The 19,681-nt window shown below is 38.1% G+C and overlaps 1 protein-coding gene across 1 annotated transcript; it reads right to left on the minus strand.

Moving 5' to 3' along the window:
* Positions 1-417: 417 nt before the first annotated feature.
* LOC130417111 (formin-like protein 1) lies at positions 418-18,474 on the minus strand. The gene is made up of 27 exons (XM_056742414.1): positions 18,338-18,474; positions 17,637-18,132; positions 11,088-11,171; positions 10,570-10,650; positions 10,422-10,495; positions 10,235-10,318; positions 8,761-8,883; positions 8,387-8,474; positions 8,238-8,314; positions 8,056-8,149; positions 7,592-7,666; positions 7,037-7,147; positions 6,429-6,578; positions 6,118-6,219; positions 5,815-6,031; positions 5,509-5,697; positions 5,286-5,410; positions 4,173-4,375; positions 3,818-4,052; positions 3,652-3,720; positions 3,487-3,567; positions 3,204-3,333; positions 2,930-3,093; positions 2,714-2,815; positions 2,034-2,141; positions 1,844-1,958; positions 418-971 (listed from the first exon to the last, which is right to left on the minus strand). The coding sequence occupies exons 2-27, from the start codon at positions 17,781-17,783 to the stop codon at positions 871-873; spliced, it is 3,129 nt and encodes a 1,042-aa protein (XP_056598392.1). The 5' UTR covers positions 17,784-18,132; positions 18,338-18,474; the 3' UTR covers positions 418-870.
* Positions 18,475-19,681: the final 1,207 nt, after the last annotated feature.

A 19,681-nucleotide genomic window follows, 5' to 3' on the forward strand; every position in this document is an offset into this window, starting at 1 on the left:
ATTGTTAAGTAGCACGGGAACATTCTTAGTAAAAGACAAAAATACATTGTGTGGTTCAAAATTATCTATTTTGCTTTTATGCCAGAAATCATCAGGATATTAAGTAAAGATCATGTTCCATGAAGATATTTTGTAAATTTCCTACCTGAAATATATCAAAACTTTATTTCTGTGAGTGGATGTTCTGCCACAGTGCATCTGATTATCAACTTCAAAGGCAATTTTCTCAATATTTAGATTTTTTGCACTCTCAGATTCCAGAGTTGTTAACGCTTGTATCTCAGCCAGATATTGTCCTATTCTAACACCTCAGACATAATCAGAAATCTTATTTATTCATCTTTCAGGTTATGTAAAAATTGACCCATAAGACTGGTTTGTTGTCCAGCGTGACATTTTTTTGATATGTGCCAGTCATCCAGTATAAAATCTTTATTATGTCATATGTATGTAGAAAGATATAGTAATGGATTTGTATGAAAAATACAATATACACTGATAAGCCACTGCTATTTAAAGTAAGGAGCAAAGATGTGGTAGAAAATTATGAAGTTTATAAAACAATCTCGGGTCATGCTTCACCCCAAAATGAAAAGAAACACAAGACAGAAATTTTATCATTATTTGAACATGGTTGTATTTGCTTAATTGTGGTTTCGAAGTTCCATTTTAATTCATTCAAAATATGTTCTTTGTAATTTTGGGGTGAAATTTATATTCTTAATGGGATACATATAGAATGAATCTTGAATTGATTCTTTATACAACTTAATTTAAAGTTCATATTAAATATGGAAGTTTAAATATTTCTTGTAAACAGTTTTTTTTGGCTTCCCTGTTCATCATGGAGTTCTTTCAGACGTGTGTGTGTTACAGGGAGATATCTGAGGACACTTGAAGTTGCTGAGCTGCTTTCCATTTGGCGCTTCGTCTGCCTCCGTCCGCTCGGATATACGGCTGGTTCCTCAAATCTACACACACACAAAGTCAGCAACTCTCAAAGAAGGTTTACAATACTCAAGACATCATTAACAGGCCGCAAAGAACCTATTAAAAACTGGAAGGACCCCACTATCAGAGTTTAGGGGCCAAGACAAGTTGCAGCAAGTTTTAGAAGGTTAAACAGATAGCAGAGCAAACAGATAGAGATGCCTGGAGAGATGGAGAAGACAGAGGAAAGATACCTTCAGCCACAGAAAAACAGACAGTTATACAGAAGTGGCTTCGCTGAAAGCAGAATCACAGAGCAGACGAGAAGAACGTTTCCCTGAATGCGCCACAAACGGCACCGCATGCAGAGCTGAGAAGCACAAAAACACATCCAGTCTTTATAAGAGCATGTATGTATATATAAGCAAATCTGAATCCACACTTAAGCCCCCCAAATATCAAAAGATGTACCAACATTCAAGAAAGTGTGTAACAGGAAATGAGCGTTGAGAGGCAAGAAGGAAACACAATATTATTAATCATATATTTGATTGATAAATATGATGTCAAGTCTATTTAAAGTGTGGAATTAGCTGCATTCTACACTTAAACGACTTATTTTTTAAGTATGTAAGATAGTACGCCAGTCCTGAGATGCTCTAAAATTCCTTTGAGCACTAAGTCAGATGATGTTTGCTCTGACAGAACATGTCATCTTAAGCATCTATCTGAATTTGTCGATTTTTCATTATTTAAGTTCATGCTTTAAATATTTAATTTGTCTGTACACACATGTACGCTTTCACACTTTTGTATTTAATCTATTGTGATTTGGCACACGAATCCTCATCTCACGCTGTTTTGGGTGGGTAGCATGCAGAAGCAGCCATTTGACCTTTGACCCCAGACTAACCTGTGATGATGTCTTCGATTGCTCCATCTTTGCCCTCTCGAACGAGAGGCGACACCTGCCTGCGTTTCAGCTCCGCGATCAGATCCATCTGCGGTAACCGCGGCAACATGGGCACCTGCTCACACGAACAGACCGTTTCCATGAACTGTTGCCATTTGATCTCCCGTCTTTTCATGTTCTGGTTCTTTACCTTATGAGTCGCAGACATCATCATGGGAGGCTCAGAGTTGGCGAAGTCTGCGCTGTCCTCATTCTCAGAGAAATGCTTCCTCCGGTGCATGTTTTCTTGTTCGGCCAGCTACCGGAACACGGAGAGAGAGAGAGAAAAGGTGACAGTTATACACCGTTTATTATTTATTTAGTTTATTTGCAGGATTTGCACATTTGCTGCTAACAAGTGATTAAAGAATCTAGACATCAACACGTCACAATTTGCATGCTTGGATTACACTCATTTACAATCAGTTTACAAAAATATGTGTTTAATAGAAATTCCTGTTAAGTAAGTTATATAAATGTTCTTTCTAAATATTTATACACATTCACCAAATAATGAGAGAATAATGTTCTTATATAGTGATATAATTTTAGTTTTACTCTAGTCTTTGTGTCAAGCTGTCATTTTAGTGTTTTTTAGTTTTAGTTCATACTCTTTTTAGTCTAGTCAAGTTTCAGTCCACTAAAGTCTGAGCATTTTAGTCTTATTTTAGTCAGAATTATCTGTACTACTAAACTGTACTATATACTATTTTTTGTCTAGTTTTGGTCGACGAAAACTGATGACATTCACTCTAGTTTTATTCATTGGAAATTGTATTTTAGTCTCTTTTTAGTAATACAAAAGGTTCATGTATGCTGTTATGATATTACCTTATAGGCTTTGATGAACCTCACAAAAATAGGAAAGAACGCAGAAGGGGGCGTGGCTTTGGCATTCTCCCCAAAATACTCCACAGCTGAGTGATACACCTCCTGCACAGAGACGGACGGACATCAGTAATGCTGGTGAACCTGTGTTCACTAAAGCATGTGACATCTAATTCATTTTCATTTGAAATGCAGCGTGTTCAGAAAGAAGTGTTGCACCTGAGCTGTTTTGCTGTCTTTGAGCACGCTGTCCAGAAGACTTCCGTTTTTGGACAGAAAGTCTGTGAGAACAACGCTGTCTTTGTGTTGTTGGAACTCCTTATGTACCATCTCCATTCCCTTCTCAAGCAAGCGCACGTCTGCAATGATGCTGTCCAGGGACACTGAGAGAACCACTCGGGTTAGTCTACTTGAGTGTGCTTTATTCTTTTGTCAGCGGATCTAAAGCATATCCCAAATCTTGTTTAGGGAAGGACAGGTGAGGTTTACTCACCGAGTGCCGCTTTGTCCAGAAAGTGTATCTCAGTGTGAAAGTTCTGCAGCTGTGGATATTTCTCTTGTATGATGCTGACGATGAAGTGCAGAAGCGTCTGTTTTCGATCTGTGGATTTCATCTCCAAAAGCTGCAGAAATGTGAGACGGACATTTCTGTAAACATCATTTAATAATAGCACATGAGATCTGAAACTATATCACCAGCACTTATTTATTATTATTATTTATACTTCACTAAATAGCATTCGTCCGTGATCTAATGCATTATCAAAATCAAATACCAGGTCAAGACTTTGGAGTCGAAATCCATATGCTGAGCCTCTTTTCTCACTGTTCATGTAATTCCCAAACGCAAGAATGATCTAGAGAAAAGATGTTTTGTTTTTGTCAGTATTAACTGAAATGTAAGTCAAGTCACAGACTTCTGGAATATATGATTTCTTTACCTCTAGAATCTTCTTCAGTTTGCTGGAGGATTTGATGGACATGGATGCAGTGAGAATTGCGTTTAATTGCTGTGAAAAATGTGAAGAACAAAACAAAAGAGAAAAGTCTGAGTTTGATTTCCGAACGTTATTGTATCTGATGGGGATGTGTACTGCACATACTCACCGGCTGTAGAAGCTGGATGCTCTCGCTGAAACTGCCCATGAATGTCATTGTGCTGATTCTCTGCGAGAGACGTGGGATTTTACCGAATGCCACCATGAATCTGTCTTCCTCCGACAGCTCCGCCGGGGACCGTCCCTCGCGTTCAAAATTCTGAATCATCTTCAGCTCATAATCAGATGGGATGAAACGCTCCAACTGCTCCAGAAAATCTGAGTTTAGCAAATCAAGATTACACCTGCAGAGAGAGAGAGAGAGAGAGAGAGAGAGAGAGAGAGAGAGAGAGAGAGAGAGAGGATCAGGTTTATATAAGCATGTTTTGGAAGGAGAATCAGGTGATGGTAGATTTTTGACGCACGTTTCTATGGCATCACAGATCTGTGCTCCGCTCATGCCTCCTCTGCGCAGCGTGATGGCCAGATTTTTGGCCCTGTTGGGGTCCAGTAGGGAGATTTTACTTGATGCTTTGTGAGTCACTTTTATCTTCAGAGTTCCGACATCAACAGGAGCAGATTGAGCTTTGGTCTTAAACATCTCCTCAAAAACATCCATGTTAAGCTCCTGCACAGACAGCAGATGTCAAACACATGAATGGCAGTGACACAGCGAAAGACCTGCACACATTTTATAACCAAAGTATCACTGCAGTAGGGATGCAAACGTGTTGTCCACTAGAGGGCGCACTGAGACTCAGAAAGCCAAAACTATTTGAATCCCAGTAGATTTTTTGTTTTACCACATATTAAAAACTGTAATCATTTAAAACTAATAATTCATAGGACTGACACTATATATACAAATGGAAGTTCTCTCACCGCAAGAGTTTGACATCAAAAGTTTGGACACACAAATTGATTCACTATGCATTAATGTTTGTAACGAGTCAGGTTGTTTTTAGTTTTATTGTTGTTTTATTCATATTTTGAATTAGCTTTTTATTTATTTTCCTTTAGTTTTGTCTTTAGTTTAATATGTGGAACAATTTTGTGCGCTTGTTATTTTATTGTTTATTTTATGTATTGCTAGGCTAGATAGTTTCATGGGAAGCACTTCCGGTCTGTGTTATAATATAATTTATTTTATTTAATTAATTTATTTTATATTTCATTTATATTCGTTTAGCTTAATATTTAATATTATATTAATTGTATTAAATTAAGTGAAAACTACTTGACGGTTATTGATTCTATGAGGAGGTCAAACTGGAAGTTAAGTTTGGGCCACATAATGTTTGTTGTTTGCCGTCTTTATATATTTATTTTCATTTCTGTTTTTGCAGTTAATCGTTTTCATTTCTAATTATCCTTATATAATATGAGATTATATTCATATAAAATATGTAGGTTACTACTTTAGGTTGCTTCTACAGGTTATGCTAACTGACCAATAAAAAAGACAAGATCCAGGTGGCTATGCCCCGCCCACATTCAGGTACCCTAGTTACACACATACACACACACACAGATCTCACCCCAAGAACACTTTCATCATCCAGTTCTGTGAAGACGGTCCCAGCCACCTGTTCTGGCATTAAAGCCTGCCAGTTTAGCAGAGGCAAACGATACTTAGTGTGGATCGGCTTCTTGCCTTTAACACCTAAACACACACACACAGGAAAAACGTGCAGCAGATAAATGTACATCAATTAGTAGCCATTTATTAGAGCATAATTTACTGTACATAATTGCTCTCACCTGTCACTATTGTACCCGCCCTTACAGGTAAAGGTGACGGGGGCGGAGCTAAACTCATAGGGGGTGGAGGAGGAGGAGGCGGAGGAGGAGCATTGAAGACTGGAGGTGGAGGGGCTGGGGGCGGAGCTTGAACCTGAGGCTGTGATTCTTTCACAGGTGAGGTCTTTGAGTTTTCTGTAGAAGTCTTATCTACAAATGAAAAGAGAGCAGACTACTGTACTTCATATTGTTCAAGGAAGAAAAATTACCATTATTTACTTTTTCTAATGAGTCCATTTGACAATATATAAATATTTAGGGTCTTACCATCAGTGTTAGTGGCAGCTATGATTTGAACATCCAGAGAGCCGGAGTCTGATCTTTCCATGCAGATCAGACCTCTGTCCTCCAGAACCTGAGCTATCCTCTCCAGCTCCGTCAAAGCTTTGGCAGAGTTCTGTCTGTCTTTCTCAATGTCTCTCTCTCTTTCTTTCTCTCTCTGCTGCAGCTGGGAGACCTGAGCACACGCCTCCTTCAGACTTTCCTAAACGCACACACACACAGGTTAGGAAACGCACACACAGTATATAAGCAAGCATGCACTATATGTGAATTCAAAAGCAGCGTTACCTTCAGCAGTTCCACTTCTTTGGCGCTCTGTACGAGTTGTTTCTCAAGTTCAGACGTCTTCTTCTCGGCTTCATTCTCACACTGCTGAAGTCTGAAGATGAACTGTCATGAACACACACGTTCTGCTCGGTCAGTAGTATGCATTGACTCTTTCACTGTGTCCAAACCAGGTGCCAAGTTTTCAGTTCGGCCTATACTCTCGACTAGCAAAGCCTTCAGTCCCCCATTAATATTAGTTTCAAAATCTTCTGGTTTAGGAAGGTTTGATATATTGTAACATAATAGTGTTTGTGTATTTTGGATGTGTTTACTTGTGTGTTTTCTTCCTGTAGCTCTTCCAGATGTTCCATTATTGTGTTTTTGGCATCTGCGTCCTCTAACATTGCTCCAATATCAAACATGTTATCAAGATACGCCTGAATCTGTACCTGCAGTCTCTCGCTTTCAGTTGCGTTTAAGCTCTACAAGCACACACATAGATCAAAACAGAAATTTTAAGTATAAATGTGCATTCTTGTTATCCACCTGTTTTATCCCTCTGATTTAAGGGATCAATTATTGTGAGGGTTTGGAGTGGGGAGAGGTTTTCTACAGCAGTGGTTTCTCAAACCTTTTCGTGGTAAGGCCCTCTTTGTGTCGAGTACAGTGCTCAGCTCCCCATATAAAGATTCATAATCTTAATCTAAAACGTCAGTTACACAATGCTGGAACATCAATTCTTTGGGTCGGTGGTTTATTTTCTGAGGTTTGGTTGCATAAAATCTATTATAATTTGATATATTTCATAAAATGCCACAAAATCGGTGGCCCCCCTGGATCCATCTTAGGGCCTCCCAGGTTTGAGAACCACTGTTCATCAGAAATGTTTTTCCGGGGTTAACTATGTTCACTTCGTTCTTTACATTCATTTTTTGCTCACCTCCAGATAACCGTCGAGTCCCAGTTGTGTAAACTCATGCTGTAAATACACCCTAAAGTTCATGTTGTCTACAGAGTGCACTATAATGTTGATAAACTGCATGCACGCCACCTAGAAGAGAAATGGTGAAAACCGTATCATTGCTCACATAGTTCACAAATTATGTCATCATTTGCCCACCCTCTTGTCATTTGAAACCTTTATGACTTCCTTTCTTCCCCAGATCACAAACGAAGATATTTTGAAGAACGTTGGTAACCGAACATCACATGCACCCATGGGACAATGGGTGCCGGTTAACAAGGTCTTTCAAAATATCTTCTTTTGTTTTCTGGGGAGAAAAGAAAGTCATACAGGCTCAAAATGACAAGAGGACGAGTAAATGATTGTCAGAGTTTCAAATGATCCCTTTAATTCAATCACATTTTGCTTGATTTAAGATGAATAGATTTTAGGAAGTTTTTGGGCAGTTTGTGCAGGACAAACTTAACCTGAACGAATGTGCATCTTAATCCACAAGATAGTAAAATATGCGAGAGGTTTATATGTTCTCACCATGAAATCGATGTCGCTCTCTTCGTTTCTAAAATATTCCATTAGCTTTTCAAATCGGTTCTTCTCTCCACACACCTGCAGATATAGACAAATGTATACGCGCACGCAAACACACAAATGCCCAGACATTTTAAACCTGTTGTTTTTTGTCATTTTTATGGGGTAAGTCCATTAGTTTAATCAAAAGGAAATCATGTACTCCAGCTGGAGTAAAACAAAAATGTCTGGTGTACGAGATATCTATCTAAATCTGGACTCACGGAATGCCTTTTCATAGGAAAATGACGTGAAGAACCGTCACAGAGAGAGATTCAGACAGAGATAGTGAGAGAAGGTGACAGGTTGGACGGGAAGTTTGTTGATCTCTGATAGTGAATTTGCTCTTTCTTACAGTATTACAGGACATCACTTTACAGCCAGAAGGTGGGTCAGAAGAGTACGTGAGAGATATCAAGTGTTCTTACCACTTTGAAATGATTAAAGGCAGCAGTAATCATTTGGTGACCTCCTCTGACCAGACAAACCGCTGCCAGAAGCTCCAGAACCAAAGCCTTGGTCCTAACACACACAAACACACTCGTACAGTGTGTAAAAACAACAATGCAGTCGACTGGAAACACATGAAGACACCTGGCACACCTCTCACCTGACACTCTTGTTGTTGAGACTGAGGGTGAGTTCATTGACACAGCTGGCATGAGACATCACCTCATTAAACCCCAACTAACACAGAGACATGGAGAGGTTTATTAGACCTGAGACCAGACCAGATGAGACCAAACTAGTGTAGAGTACCTGGTAATTCATGATGGCACGCAGGCACATGATGCACAGGTGAAGGTGATTCTTCTGGCTGAGCAGTCGAGAGTAACGCAGAGCTTTTCTACAGAACACAGATCCACACAAATAAATCATTCATGTGGCAAACATCAGTAGCATTTGCATGTGGATTTAGTCTTTATTCAAGGAAACGTGTGTCTTCATCGTACCATTATAACACTAATGCACAAGTTCATATAAAATATGAATGTTGTTGTGTGCAGTAGCATGTGGCGTCTTTAGAACTTTACACACTTTCACTTTCTGTGTAACAGGAATGCAGTTGATCCTGATGAAAATGATTGCACGGGTGTGTTTGTTTTGCATTTGGCATGAGATGAATGACTGACCTTGTGGTGAAGGGCCGCCCTGAGCGCGGTGAATTGTGGGTAGGGGAGTTTGTTGCACTCACGGTCAGATCTTCCACAGATTTCTCATCGAAACTTCCGTTATCAGGGCCGTCCATGTCATATCTTTGGAAAAGCAGTTTGAGTTATTTGATGTGTATTGTTAAGAGTGCAGCCAAGTTAAAGTGTGAATTTATTCATATTAAAAGTTGACTCTATTTGAAGGATATTGGGTTCATTTGGCCTTGAAGAGATCGAATGGGAAATGTCTGAGGATCTCTGGCTTTTGATGCCTAATTTTGCATCCATGAGCATGTTTGAGTCATTGTTGAGAACTTTACATGTAGAAACACTTGAGACACTCGGGAAACATTATTTGCCATTCAATTCCATTGGATAATATAATACTTTAACATAGTTTAATATCTCAAAGAGATTTGAAATGTATTTTTTTGGTTAGGTTGACAAAAAAATTATTTTTTTGTATCCAAATTTATACTTGTTAGCAACTAGCTGCGTGATTTGAGTGTTATTGGATAGAGATAGCTGTTTCATGTCAGCTTTATAGACGCCTTTACTGTTAGTAAACAATGTAACACGTTTTTGTGGGCGGAGCTTGAGTGGAGACAGAAGGATCCCAGTGGCAAACGTGAGCAAATGCATTTACTTGAACACAAACCTGACACATAACATGAGTCTTCTCACTGGCCGCCCCCCTTATACCAATACACTTGTGACGACTAAAGAAGAAGAGATGACAAACACTTTCCTTTTTGTTTAGTTTCCGACCGATGGTTAACTGCTAGTTGTAAAACAAAGTGAGCTAGCATACCCTACATGTGTTCAGACGTTAATGCTATGTGAAAAATAACGTTGTTCCCCAGTTTCTGATTTGGCCATCCGTGAGATATATTTTAGACCCAAATCATAATCCACAACAACAAAAGACAGTAGTTTTATAATCTTAAAGCGGCCTTGCAACGGTGTTTCATGCATTCTGACTTCTTTACAATGTTAAACGTGCTGTCTTCTCATGCTTAACATGGTTAACTTGTCAAAAAACGAGTTGGGCGTATTATGAACTATTTCTGTGCTCGGACAATTCTCCCGGAAAAGCATGCGGCACGGCCACACGGCAGCACGGAGAGCAGGAGAAACATTGTTTGAAACTGATATATCGAGCCGTCCCAGCACTAAAAGATGCCGGACATGATGATTCTCATCAAACGCTTGGATGAACTGTACACTCAAAATCAGAAGGCATTGTGGGTAAAAGGTAGTGAACGAATGTAAGGAATGAGTTGTTCTCTCAGAATTCCTACAACACCACAAAATGGCGGACACTGATTTGTGCACTATAAAGGAGATAGGGAGCGATTTCAGACACAGCGTTTGATCAGTCATAGCACGTCCCTTTCCCAGAAGCCTTGTCATATTGAGAAGTCACGTTCCTCTTTTTTATCTGGGATGTACATACGTGACAGCACGTTGAGCAAAAGAGAGGTAATCGACAAGCACGTCCAAGCCCTTATTTTCTTCATTTAGAAACTCCTGAGCCCATCTAAAGAGAAAAGAGAATGACTCTAAAATACTGGAAAACAATTGAAAATCTCCACTTACATCTATCACAGGCAAGTGTTTTGTGGTCATGTGATTTTTCTTACCCGATCTGATTGGTGCGCAGCGAGATCTCTAACTCTCTCAGGACCTGCGTGGACTCCTGCACTCGCCTCTTAAACTGTTAATTCAAAGATTATCTTTTAACACACACGTCCTACACCAAAACAAACTCACAGACGTACAGATTCATACCTTTCTGCCTCCGCCCTGGTCTAATACGGCCTTGAGTTTCTGGATGTAAGCAGAAGGAGGATTCTTTACCTTGAAGCGTTCCTGAGGAGAGATCATGAATAAATGTATGTGTTCAAACAGACTTGATGTGCTTTCACCTTTACGACTGTTATGTGAACCTCTGATTGGCTGACATCTACTTAGTGACAAAGTTAATGTGTAGGTTACGAGGCCAGTCCAAGTTACTTAATGCTGAATAAATGTTTATATTAACATTTATGCATTTGGCAGACGCTTTTATCCAAAGCGACTAACATTGCATTGTATTATACATTTGTGTCATAACATCACAGTTTTTTTAATAAATTGGACTGAATGTGGCGAAGCTTCAAGTGAGAGCATGTTAACTTAATACAGTCCATCCACTGCGACACTTGTTTAAAAAGAGGAAGAAAATCTGTTTTTATGTGTTCTCTATATTTGAAAGCATATTCATTTGTGTTTGTGCGTGAGGTGTTTTGTTTTTGCTCATATCTTACCTGGTCACAAACTAACTCCCATTTTTTCTCATTATCATATTCACAGAGCAGTTTTACTTTATCAGGGGGAAGATTCATAGAATTCTGCAATAACAGAAAGAGATGGACATCATTCAATAACATTCATGTTTAAAAAAAGAAAAAAAGATTTTATTAGCCAATTTTTACGGAATGCAGACCTTCCACAAATAAAAGCCGTTTACTTTTTTTTTAATATAAGAAAGTTGTTCAAATTTCACAAACATTCAATTTGGTTGAATCATTTGTATTGATTGTATATGTTATATACAGATATTTATATAAAATTTGTCCAAACTTGTGATTTGCTGCATGCGATTTACCGTGTGTTATTAGTTTCAAGCGGTTGTTATCTGGGAATAACGAACCTGCGAATGTCACGACTGGCCAATCAGAATCAAGCATCATTGTAATAAGCAATGAAGAGCTCTTTTCCAAAACGCTTTAAATCCATTTTAATAGTTTTCATGAAAATGAAATTTTTAACCTAGACACATACATTTTGTTAATATTCAATTTATCCTGTTAAAATTGTCTGTTTGCTCAGTCTGAACATGTTAAACAATGATGGTTAAATGAAACAACAATGTTGTCGATTATAAATTCAAAGTTTATTTTTATTTTTTTTCAAAACACTACAAATCCATTCTTTTTTCAAAAAAATGTTGGTTTATTTCTTTTTAAAAACAAACAAACAACAGAACATGCAACATCTGACATCAGGGACTCTTACTATAAATTAATATAAATCAAATAAATGCAAATGCATGAAAAAAATAAGAACCAAATAAAATAAATAGTAACAAACTAAATAGTAAAATAAATATTTAAAATTTCATGTTTCAATATTTTCCACCACATACAACAAATAAAAAAAATAACACGCACACAAATACCACTAACCAGCGAATTCTGATTGGTCGAGAGGACATATTGCAATTAGGCTAAAAACAGGTTTGGCACTTAAAGCGTTTTGGAAAGAAACTGCATCTTGCAGAACATTTTAAACAAGGAAATACAGCGATTTGGCATGAAACATTGATGGAGCAGTGAATAGGTTTAATACACAGCAAAATGGCGTGACAAACCCATTTTTTTATTTATTTGCCGTTTAATGCATTTTGGAAAAGAGCTCTTCAAATGTTCTTTGATGATTCCTTGATTCCTTATTGGATCAAAAGAAACTCACTTTTTCATCACGATTTGGAAAGATATTGAGATATCAAAGTGACTTGGTTTAGCACTGACAAGTTACACGGTCAGCACACGGTCACAGATGATTCAGAGGTTACATCCCGTGAGCAGCTTTACGAGCACTGCACATATCACATGTGTAATAAGCTATGCTGACTCTATCAATGGCCTTTTTGAACCGGTGGATGAGTGCTGTGTGTCCTCATGTTGCTATGACAATCCTCTTAATAATGTATGAACAGCATGAGTGTTTGCTATTGTTCTGACATACACACACAGTTACGGCAATGACATAATGACATCATTACTGATTCAGTATAGCATGAGATGATCCTTAACACATACACACATTGTGCATGCATGCCATGGTAAATTAAGATATTGTGTCAATTGTTTATCAGGTTGCCAGTGAGCATGACTGGATCAATGCACACACACGCATACACGCGCACACACACACACACATACACACACTACCAAGTGAACTTGAAACTGAGAACACAGTTTCACGCATCTCTTCATTCTTCCTGCATTACGCAGGTGAGATGATTAAGCTTTCATTTCCCCGACTGTAAATTTAAAGGAGATTATTTTGCTTCAAAAGACGTTTGGAATGCTCAGTAGCATATTTGTTCTTCGTCTGTTTCGTTCAACCGATAACTCTGGAATGTTATCTTTTATTTTGAGAACATTGTAGAACAGGTCTTGCTGAACTTTTGACAACCGCGTGTCAAAAGTGTTTTGGTGACCGCGTATGAACCCAGCATTGGTAAAAACTCAAATAACAATAGAACAGATTAAAAGTTTTCAGTTGAAGTAAAAGTAAAAGTAAATAACATACCGTTCGTAATAAAACAAAACAGAAATGTTTGCTTAATGGGTTAGCAGGTGAAAAGAAGCTTCACAAACTATCCTTAAGAAAATTTACCATGGTTTTACTACAGTTTAAATGGAAAAAACATGGTTAAAATAAAGTTAAAAAACTGTAGTGAAACAACTGTATAATCATATCTTTGAAACATCATGATGAGTCTAGGGATGTGATATCTGAAAGTTCATTCCAGAACATCATGTGTCACTATTGCTGCATCATTCTATATTTGTGCATATTGAGTTAACGCAGTTATTCATTAACGTCAGCACTGTGTCCTAATTTGCAAAACAGGTCGAGAGAAGAAAAACCAGTAATGTGCAGAAATATCGCTCAAGGGCAAATACTCCCCCCCCACACACTTTATAGTCTCAGTCTCAAATATAATATTGCTGATGTTCTGCCCAAAACCCTCATACAGTATATTTGATGTCCTGACACGCCGTCAGTGGTGCGAGTATAAGCGACATTACAGACACAGTATTCTCTGCGTATTTTGATGTCTTGTAAAATGAGCACAGGAGGCCATAGACAGACACAGTCAAGGACAAAACACATCTATCTTAATATTTCAACTCATCTCATGGTATTTTTATGTCTTGTCATATGTTCTGTCCTTCCTTCCTACTTCGTTCCAAACAAACAGGCTAACACGTTCAAACTTGAGACATTGTCACAGCTTGTCGGAAAATAATAACTATTTTACTCAAACGTCCAAATGCAGCAATAAGTCAGATGGCAAAAACTTCTGTGTTTGTTCTGTGCGTTTATCATGGTCAAGACCTGCCTACAAAGACAGAAAGAGACAGTCCGGAGGTGACCGAGTTTGCTTTATTGGTAACACTTTACATTAAGGTTTCCTTTATAAAGCATGTGTAAATGTGTTCATTAATGATTAATAAGTCATTTACAAATCATAAAGCAGTTATAACAACATAAATAAAAAGGGATTTTAATAAAATACCTGCCAAATAGTGAGCCATTTTTAACTCGCATGTTATAAATGCTTAATAAATGTATTTATTCATTAATTATAAAAAAAGGCTATTAGACGATAGACAGTAGGGCGTTAGGTTGCTTTTCTTATTATGGTATATTTCATATCTTATGTCACTTTTCAAACCATGTTGCTCACTTGATCTGATTCAGAATGTCTTCCGGGGTCCTCCAGATTGCCATCAGATCATGATACTTATCCAAAGGTGATTTTCTGGCTTACTAAGATACATTCATCAAACTTTTGATCACTTTTTAACACTTAATGCACAAAGATAGTCGTAAAGGTAGTTGTTTGTCATGTTTTATTAATGATTCAATTACTTCCGACAGTTCATTAAAACCAGAAAACATTTATTTATTATTTATTGTAGAAAAGGAATGCTTGCTTGAGTTATAAATGGCTCACTATTTGGCAGGTATTTCATTAGAATGCCCCTTTTCTTTATGCAGTTATAACTGCTTCATAATGCATTTGTAAATGAAATAGTAATCATTAAAGCTTTCCTGTAGCTCAGTGGTAATCGCGCAAGGTTATGGGTTCGATCCCAGGGGATTGCAAATACCTATGTAAAATGTATAGGATAAAGCAATGTAAGTCGCTTTGGATAAAAGCATCTGCCAAATGCATAAATGTAAATGTAATGTAAATTAATGAACACATTTATAAATGCACTATGAAGGGAACCTTAATGTAAAGTGTTACCGCTTTATTTTATGTGCCGTTTCAGTGGGTTCATTTGGAAAATAAATATACCAAAGTATCGGAATTAACATAATAATATGAATGCGGGTGCAGCTGTCTCTGTCACAGATAACACATCAAAAATCAGGTTCAAGCTCACACTGAATTGAATCCATATATCTACACCCTATCTTTTGATTCTGAATGGCACAAATATTCATGAATCTGTACACGCACACAAACTGTGTATATTTACAGTTCACAGTGTTCGTTCATCCGTCTGCAACTCAAGAGAAATTTTGGCTGATCGATGCAGCAATGCAGCACAAAACTGCAGGCCAAATCAGTTTACTGCAGTACACACACACACAGCAATGTGTGTGCGCAAAATATTATTCATTTCTAGTCCTTCCACCAAGAACAATTGTTTCTTATCTAAGTTACTTTGAAAATCATGTTTTAAAACTCTACCTCTGTTTTTAAGACTAGTCTCTACTGTGATATCATTATTAATACAGTCACCACTCACTTTGATTCATATCTGAATGATTTAAATCCAGACTGTTTCTGGATCAGCTATACGGTGGTTTACTGATGAAGATGGATGTCGCAGCTTTCGGGCGGCCGCGTGCAAACTATCAATAACTGACCGAGCCATTTGTATAATGAGAGACCTGTAGGCTTACAATTCTCCATTCCACCAGATGGCTGCTATCACCACCAATAAGCCACAATAGTTTTCATGTAGAAAAGTTGCACACTTGGGCCAAAAGCATGTATTTACACAGATAGAAAGCATTATAACAGAAGCAGAATGCAGAGGAAACGGCAGGTGTGTGTATATTTGGATGAGTTTAGTCTCTAAACCCATCGTTAATGACTAAATTCAATGACTTTGAGTATTTATTGGTTTCACTAATGAGAACTCATCCTCTGGTGCCGTAACATTTACACTCGGTCTCTTGGGTTAATTGCTCCAAATACACGTCAATGCTTCTTGCATTATTTGTATTCGATTTACGTAACACAAACACTTACAAACTGTTGTAGGTACAGTAGACCTTGTGCAATGTTCTGACAATCAGATCAATTCTTAGTCATATGTATATGTATTTTAATACTTGTGAGCGGCTCACGTGGCCTTTGGCTCCTGTGTGATTGAAGTGTGTGGAGTGCTCATCTGGTTTATAAACATGTCGACTGAATGAATGAACACAGACTCTAATACAGTCGTCAATACTGAGCCAGACCTGTTCACCTACATGTTAGCATATTTAGTGAAAAGTGGCTGTGCGTCCCTTTTAAGGGGCCAGTGTGTCATTTTCAGGGGGATCTTTTGATAGAAATGCAATATAATATATAAATAACTACGTGTTCAGAGGTGTATAAAGACCTCACAGAATGAAGCCTTATGTTTTTATTATCTTAAAATTAGCTTTTTCTATCTACGTACACGGCGGGTCCCCTTACATGGAAGTCGCCATTTTGTTTCTACTTTAGCCTTAAACAGACAAGCTGCTCTACAGAATGCATTTCATAAATACGTGATCTCCTTCAGCAAAAATGTGAAAACGTGACAACATCTTAGTTCTGTGTCAGCCACCGTCTAGTGCTTTGAAAGAGAGGTGTGGAGTGAGACGTTGGTCGCAATCCGCAACCTCAACGCTAGATGCCACTAAATATCATTCACTGGACCTTTAAATAAAGTTATTTACATGTTGGCTGAAGGCTTTGTTCTGTTAAAATAGAAAGCATCCATGTCATAAAGATACTATTGTGAATATACTTCATGGCCCAGTTTTACAGATTCGTCTGTCTCTGGACATTTGACTAAGATGTTATTGTGGAATCAGTTTGTTGCGCAATGCCGCCTATGTATAATAAATAAATAAATCTATATTTAAAGTGTTTTTAGGTTATATAAAGATTCCTCACACTATATACTGTGTGTTCTGCAGTGTGCATGAAGTGTTATGTACTGTAAGAATGCCAGACTCCAAACTTTGATGTTCAGTAATCCTGATTTCATCACTAGCCACATTCACAAGACACATTCATTAGATGAAGACAGTAGATAAAGCACATACACATGCACCTGATGACGTGTTCAAAACTAAGCCAGACAGTGACATAACAATCATACTGGAGGAGATTTGACAGATGTCAGAACACACACACACCCTTCAATACGAGTGCACAACATCACATTAAGTTTCATTTCCATTGGACGTTTAGGATGGATTGAGGGTTTCCATTTGTATTCATCTGATAAAGTTGAAATGATTATGATTTTTGGTCATTTTGCAGATGCTTTAATCCAAAGCGACTTACATTGCATTATATTATACATTTGTTTCTGAGTATGTGCAATCCCCTGGGAACGATCCCATGACCTTGCCGTTGCTAGCACCACGCTCTTAACGCTGAGCTATAGGAAAGCACACACGTGTCATGGTGTCAGGAGGTCAAATGTGTGGTTGTGTTACTGCAGTGTCACACATTTCAGCCAGCATCCATTAAGGGGCATACACAGACTCATTAAATGCTTCAAGGGATAGTTCAGCCGAAAATGAAACAACGTCATTATTTAAAAACCTGTATCTGAGATGGGTTGAACACCAAAGAAGAAATTTGGAGAAATGTTTTGGTGGTTTTGTGTTCATGGAATGGAAGTCGATAAACGCTGGCGTTGTTTGGTTATCAACGTTCTTCAAAATATCTTCTTTTTGGGTGAACTGTCCAAAGTGTGAAGTGTGTGCATGAGAATATTTCATCATTCACTTACCAGCACGATGTTGAATCTCTCCTCTAATTCCTCCTCGGGTGGGATGGGGAGTTTAGGGGCCTGTGCCTGTTTTGTCCCATACGCGCTGAATGGCCGTTTGACATCCCGTGCCGGGGACATCTCCAGACTCCCCGCTGCGTTCCCCATGGCCGTATTCCAGAGTCACTCACACAGGTAAACAAACACAGTCCAGATCATCTAAATCTTGTTCAATTAACCTCTACGACTAGACCTGACACATCCTGACCGATTCTGAAAACATCAATGTGAGGTTTGGTGTCATGTAACAGTCTAGAGGTTCAACGGTGGGTCGGTGTGGGCACACAGTGAGATAGAATCCTACTCGAATCATTGAGAAATCTGCTTGGGTGGAGGTGTTCGTGAAGATATCCAATGTGCCGAGTGACCATGTAGAACATCATGAGCACATACAGTAGTTATGAAGTTTCTGAGATCAAGCCACAAATCCCTAAAGAGTCGTGTGATCCTGTCCAGTCTGACAAAATGAATAACAAACAGGTCTTTTATAACTGAATGAAAAAGTTACAGATAATGCAAGTCAATTTGAGATTAGCTAAGTAAAAGAATGAAATGAGTCTGATGCATACAGATGTTTCAGTTCCTGAAGAGCAGAAAAGAGCGAAAGAGAAATTGACTTTAAAAGCAGCACACTAGATGTTAGACACACATAAACTTCTTACTCTCATAAGTCTGGTTTTATCCGTGTGGTCCAGCACCTGGCCTTCTCAGACTGGTCTCCTTCCGCTATTCAGGACTCTGCGACATCTCTGTGCTACATCATGAGTGATTCAGGTTAAGTGAGTGATCTAGACTGGAGAGGAAAGACAGGAGGAGGGAGACCTCTGGGTCCTAGTGCTTTATCTGTATTCTTTCATTTATCTCTCTCTCTCTCTCTCTCTCTCTCTCTGTGTTATATGAACACTTGTTCCTTACTCAAATATCCACCTACAACCGGAGTCTCATGTTACCTGTTGGTTGCTATGAAGACATTGCATTATACTTCATTTCAGCTTGGCCACAGAAAAAAACTTTTTGAACTTTGTGTGCATTGTGAATTTAGTCAAAGGAGCGATGCAAATTGTGGGCAAAAAAGATGATGCTTGATAAATGTCAGACTGGATCATCAGGCTCATTCGGTGATGCCAATAGTCATACTGGACAGCCCAATATTTTTGGCCTAAATGTTCCGTAGCTCATTTGCAAGACAAATGGTAACCCATAGTAACCAGAATAAATGTGACTGAATCGACTGAATGAAGTTAGTTTACTCTGCATCTGAGGATTATTTGCATACACCGCTGTTCTAAAGTTTGGAGTTACAAAGATTTTTTAAATTATTTAAACAAGGTGGCATGCAATAAATAAAAAGTAAATTTTATCTTTTTATTTTATTGTTCTTTAAAAAAGTTTTTTTAGTTGATTTTACAATCATATTTTATATATACTGACATGCCCATTTTCAGTATCACTTTATTGTATTGTTCACTTCATTTTTTACAAGTTAAAAATGATAAAAGCAGGTATTTTATGACCTTTTAAAATTCACGGAGTCATATTTTTTTCCTTATTAAAACAAGCATAAAAACATCTTATGCAGTCACTGCAGTTTATTTATCAAGGACGTAAATTCAGAACTGAGCAATGACGCCATCTAGTGATTCTCCTGCAGATTTGCACCATCCTTTGACACGCGATGGCTTCGGACACGATGCAGAATGGATGTTGCTGGCCTTAAATTCTGAAATATCAAGGATAGTGAAATGATGTGATCAGTGGGGAATAATGAGACTATGAAAAGAAAAACCCGCCCATGAACGTTGACATCATAAAGTTTCTGGAAAATTACTGTAATGGGGAGCAGGGGAATCAGGGCTCTGTATCTGTTTTATCTTTAGTTTACTTGTTTGTATTAAAGTGGGTTAAAGATTAATATTTTAATCATTTTAAAACAATTTTAAAGATTGAAAGAGAATAGAGACTGAGACAGAAGTTTTGGAAGAACATGAAATGAACTCAGATGACCA

Source organism: Triplophysa dalaica, unplaced genomic scaffold (genome assembly GCF_015846415.1).
Source record: "Triplophysa dalaica isolate WHDGS20190420 unplaced genomic scaffold, ASM1584641v1 Contig16, whole genome shotgun sequence".
NCBI lineage: Eukaryota > Metazoa > Chordata > Actinopteri > Cypriniformes > Nemacheilidae > Triplophysa > Triplophysa dalaica.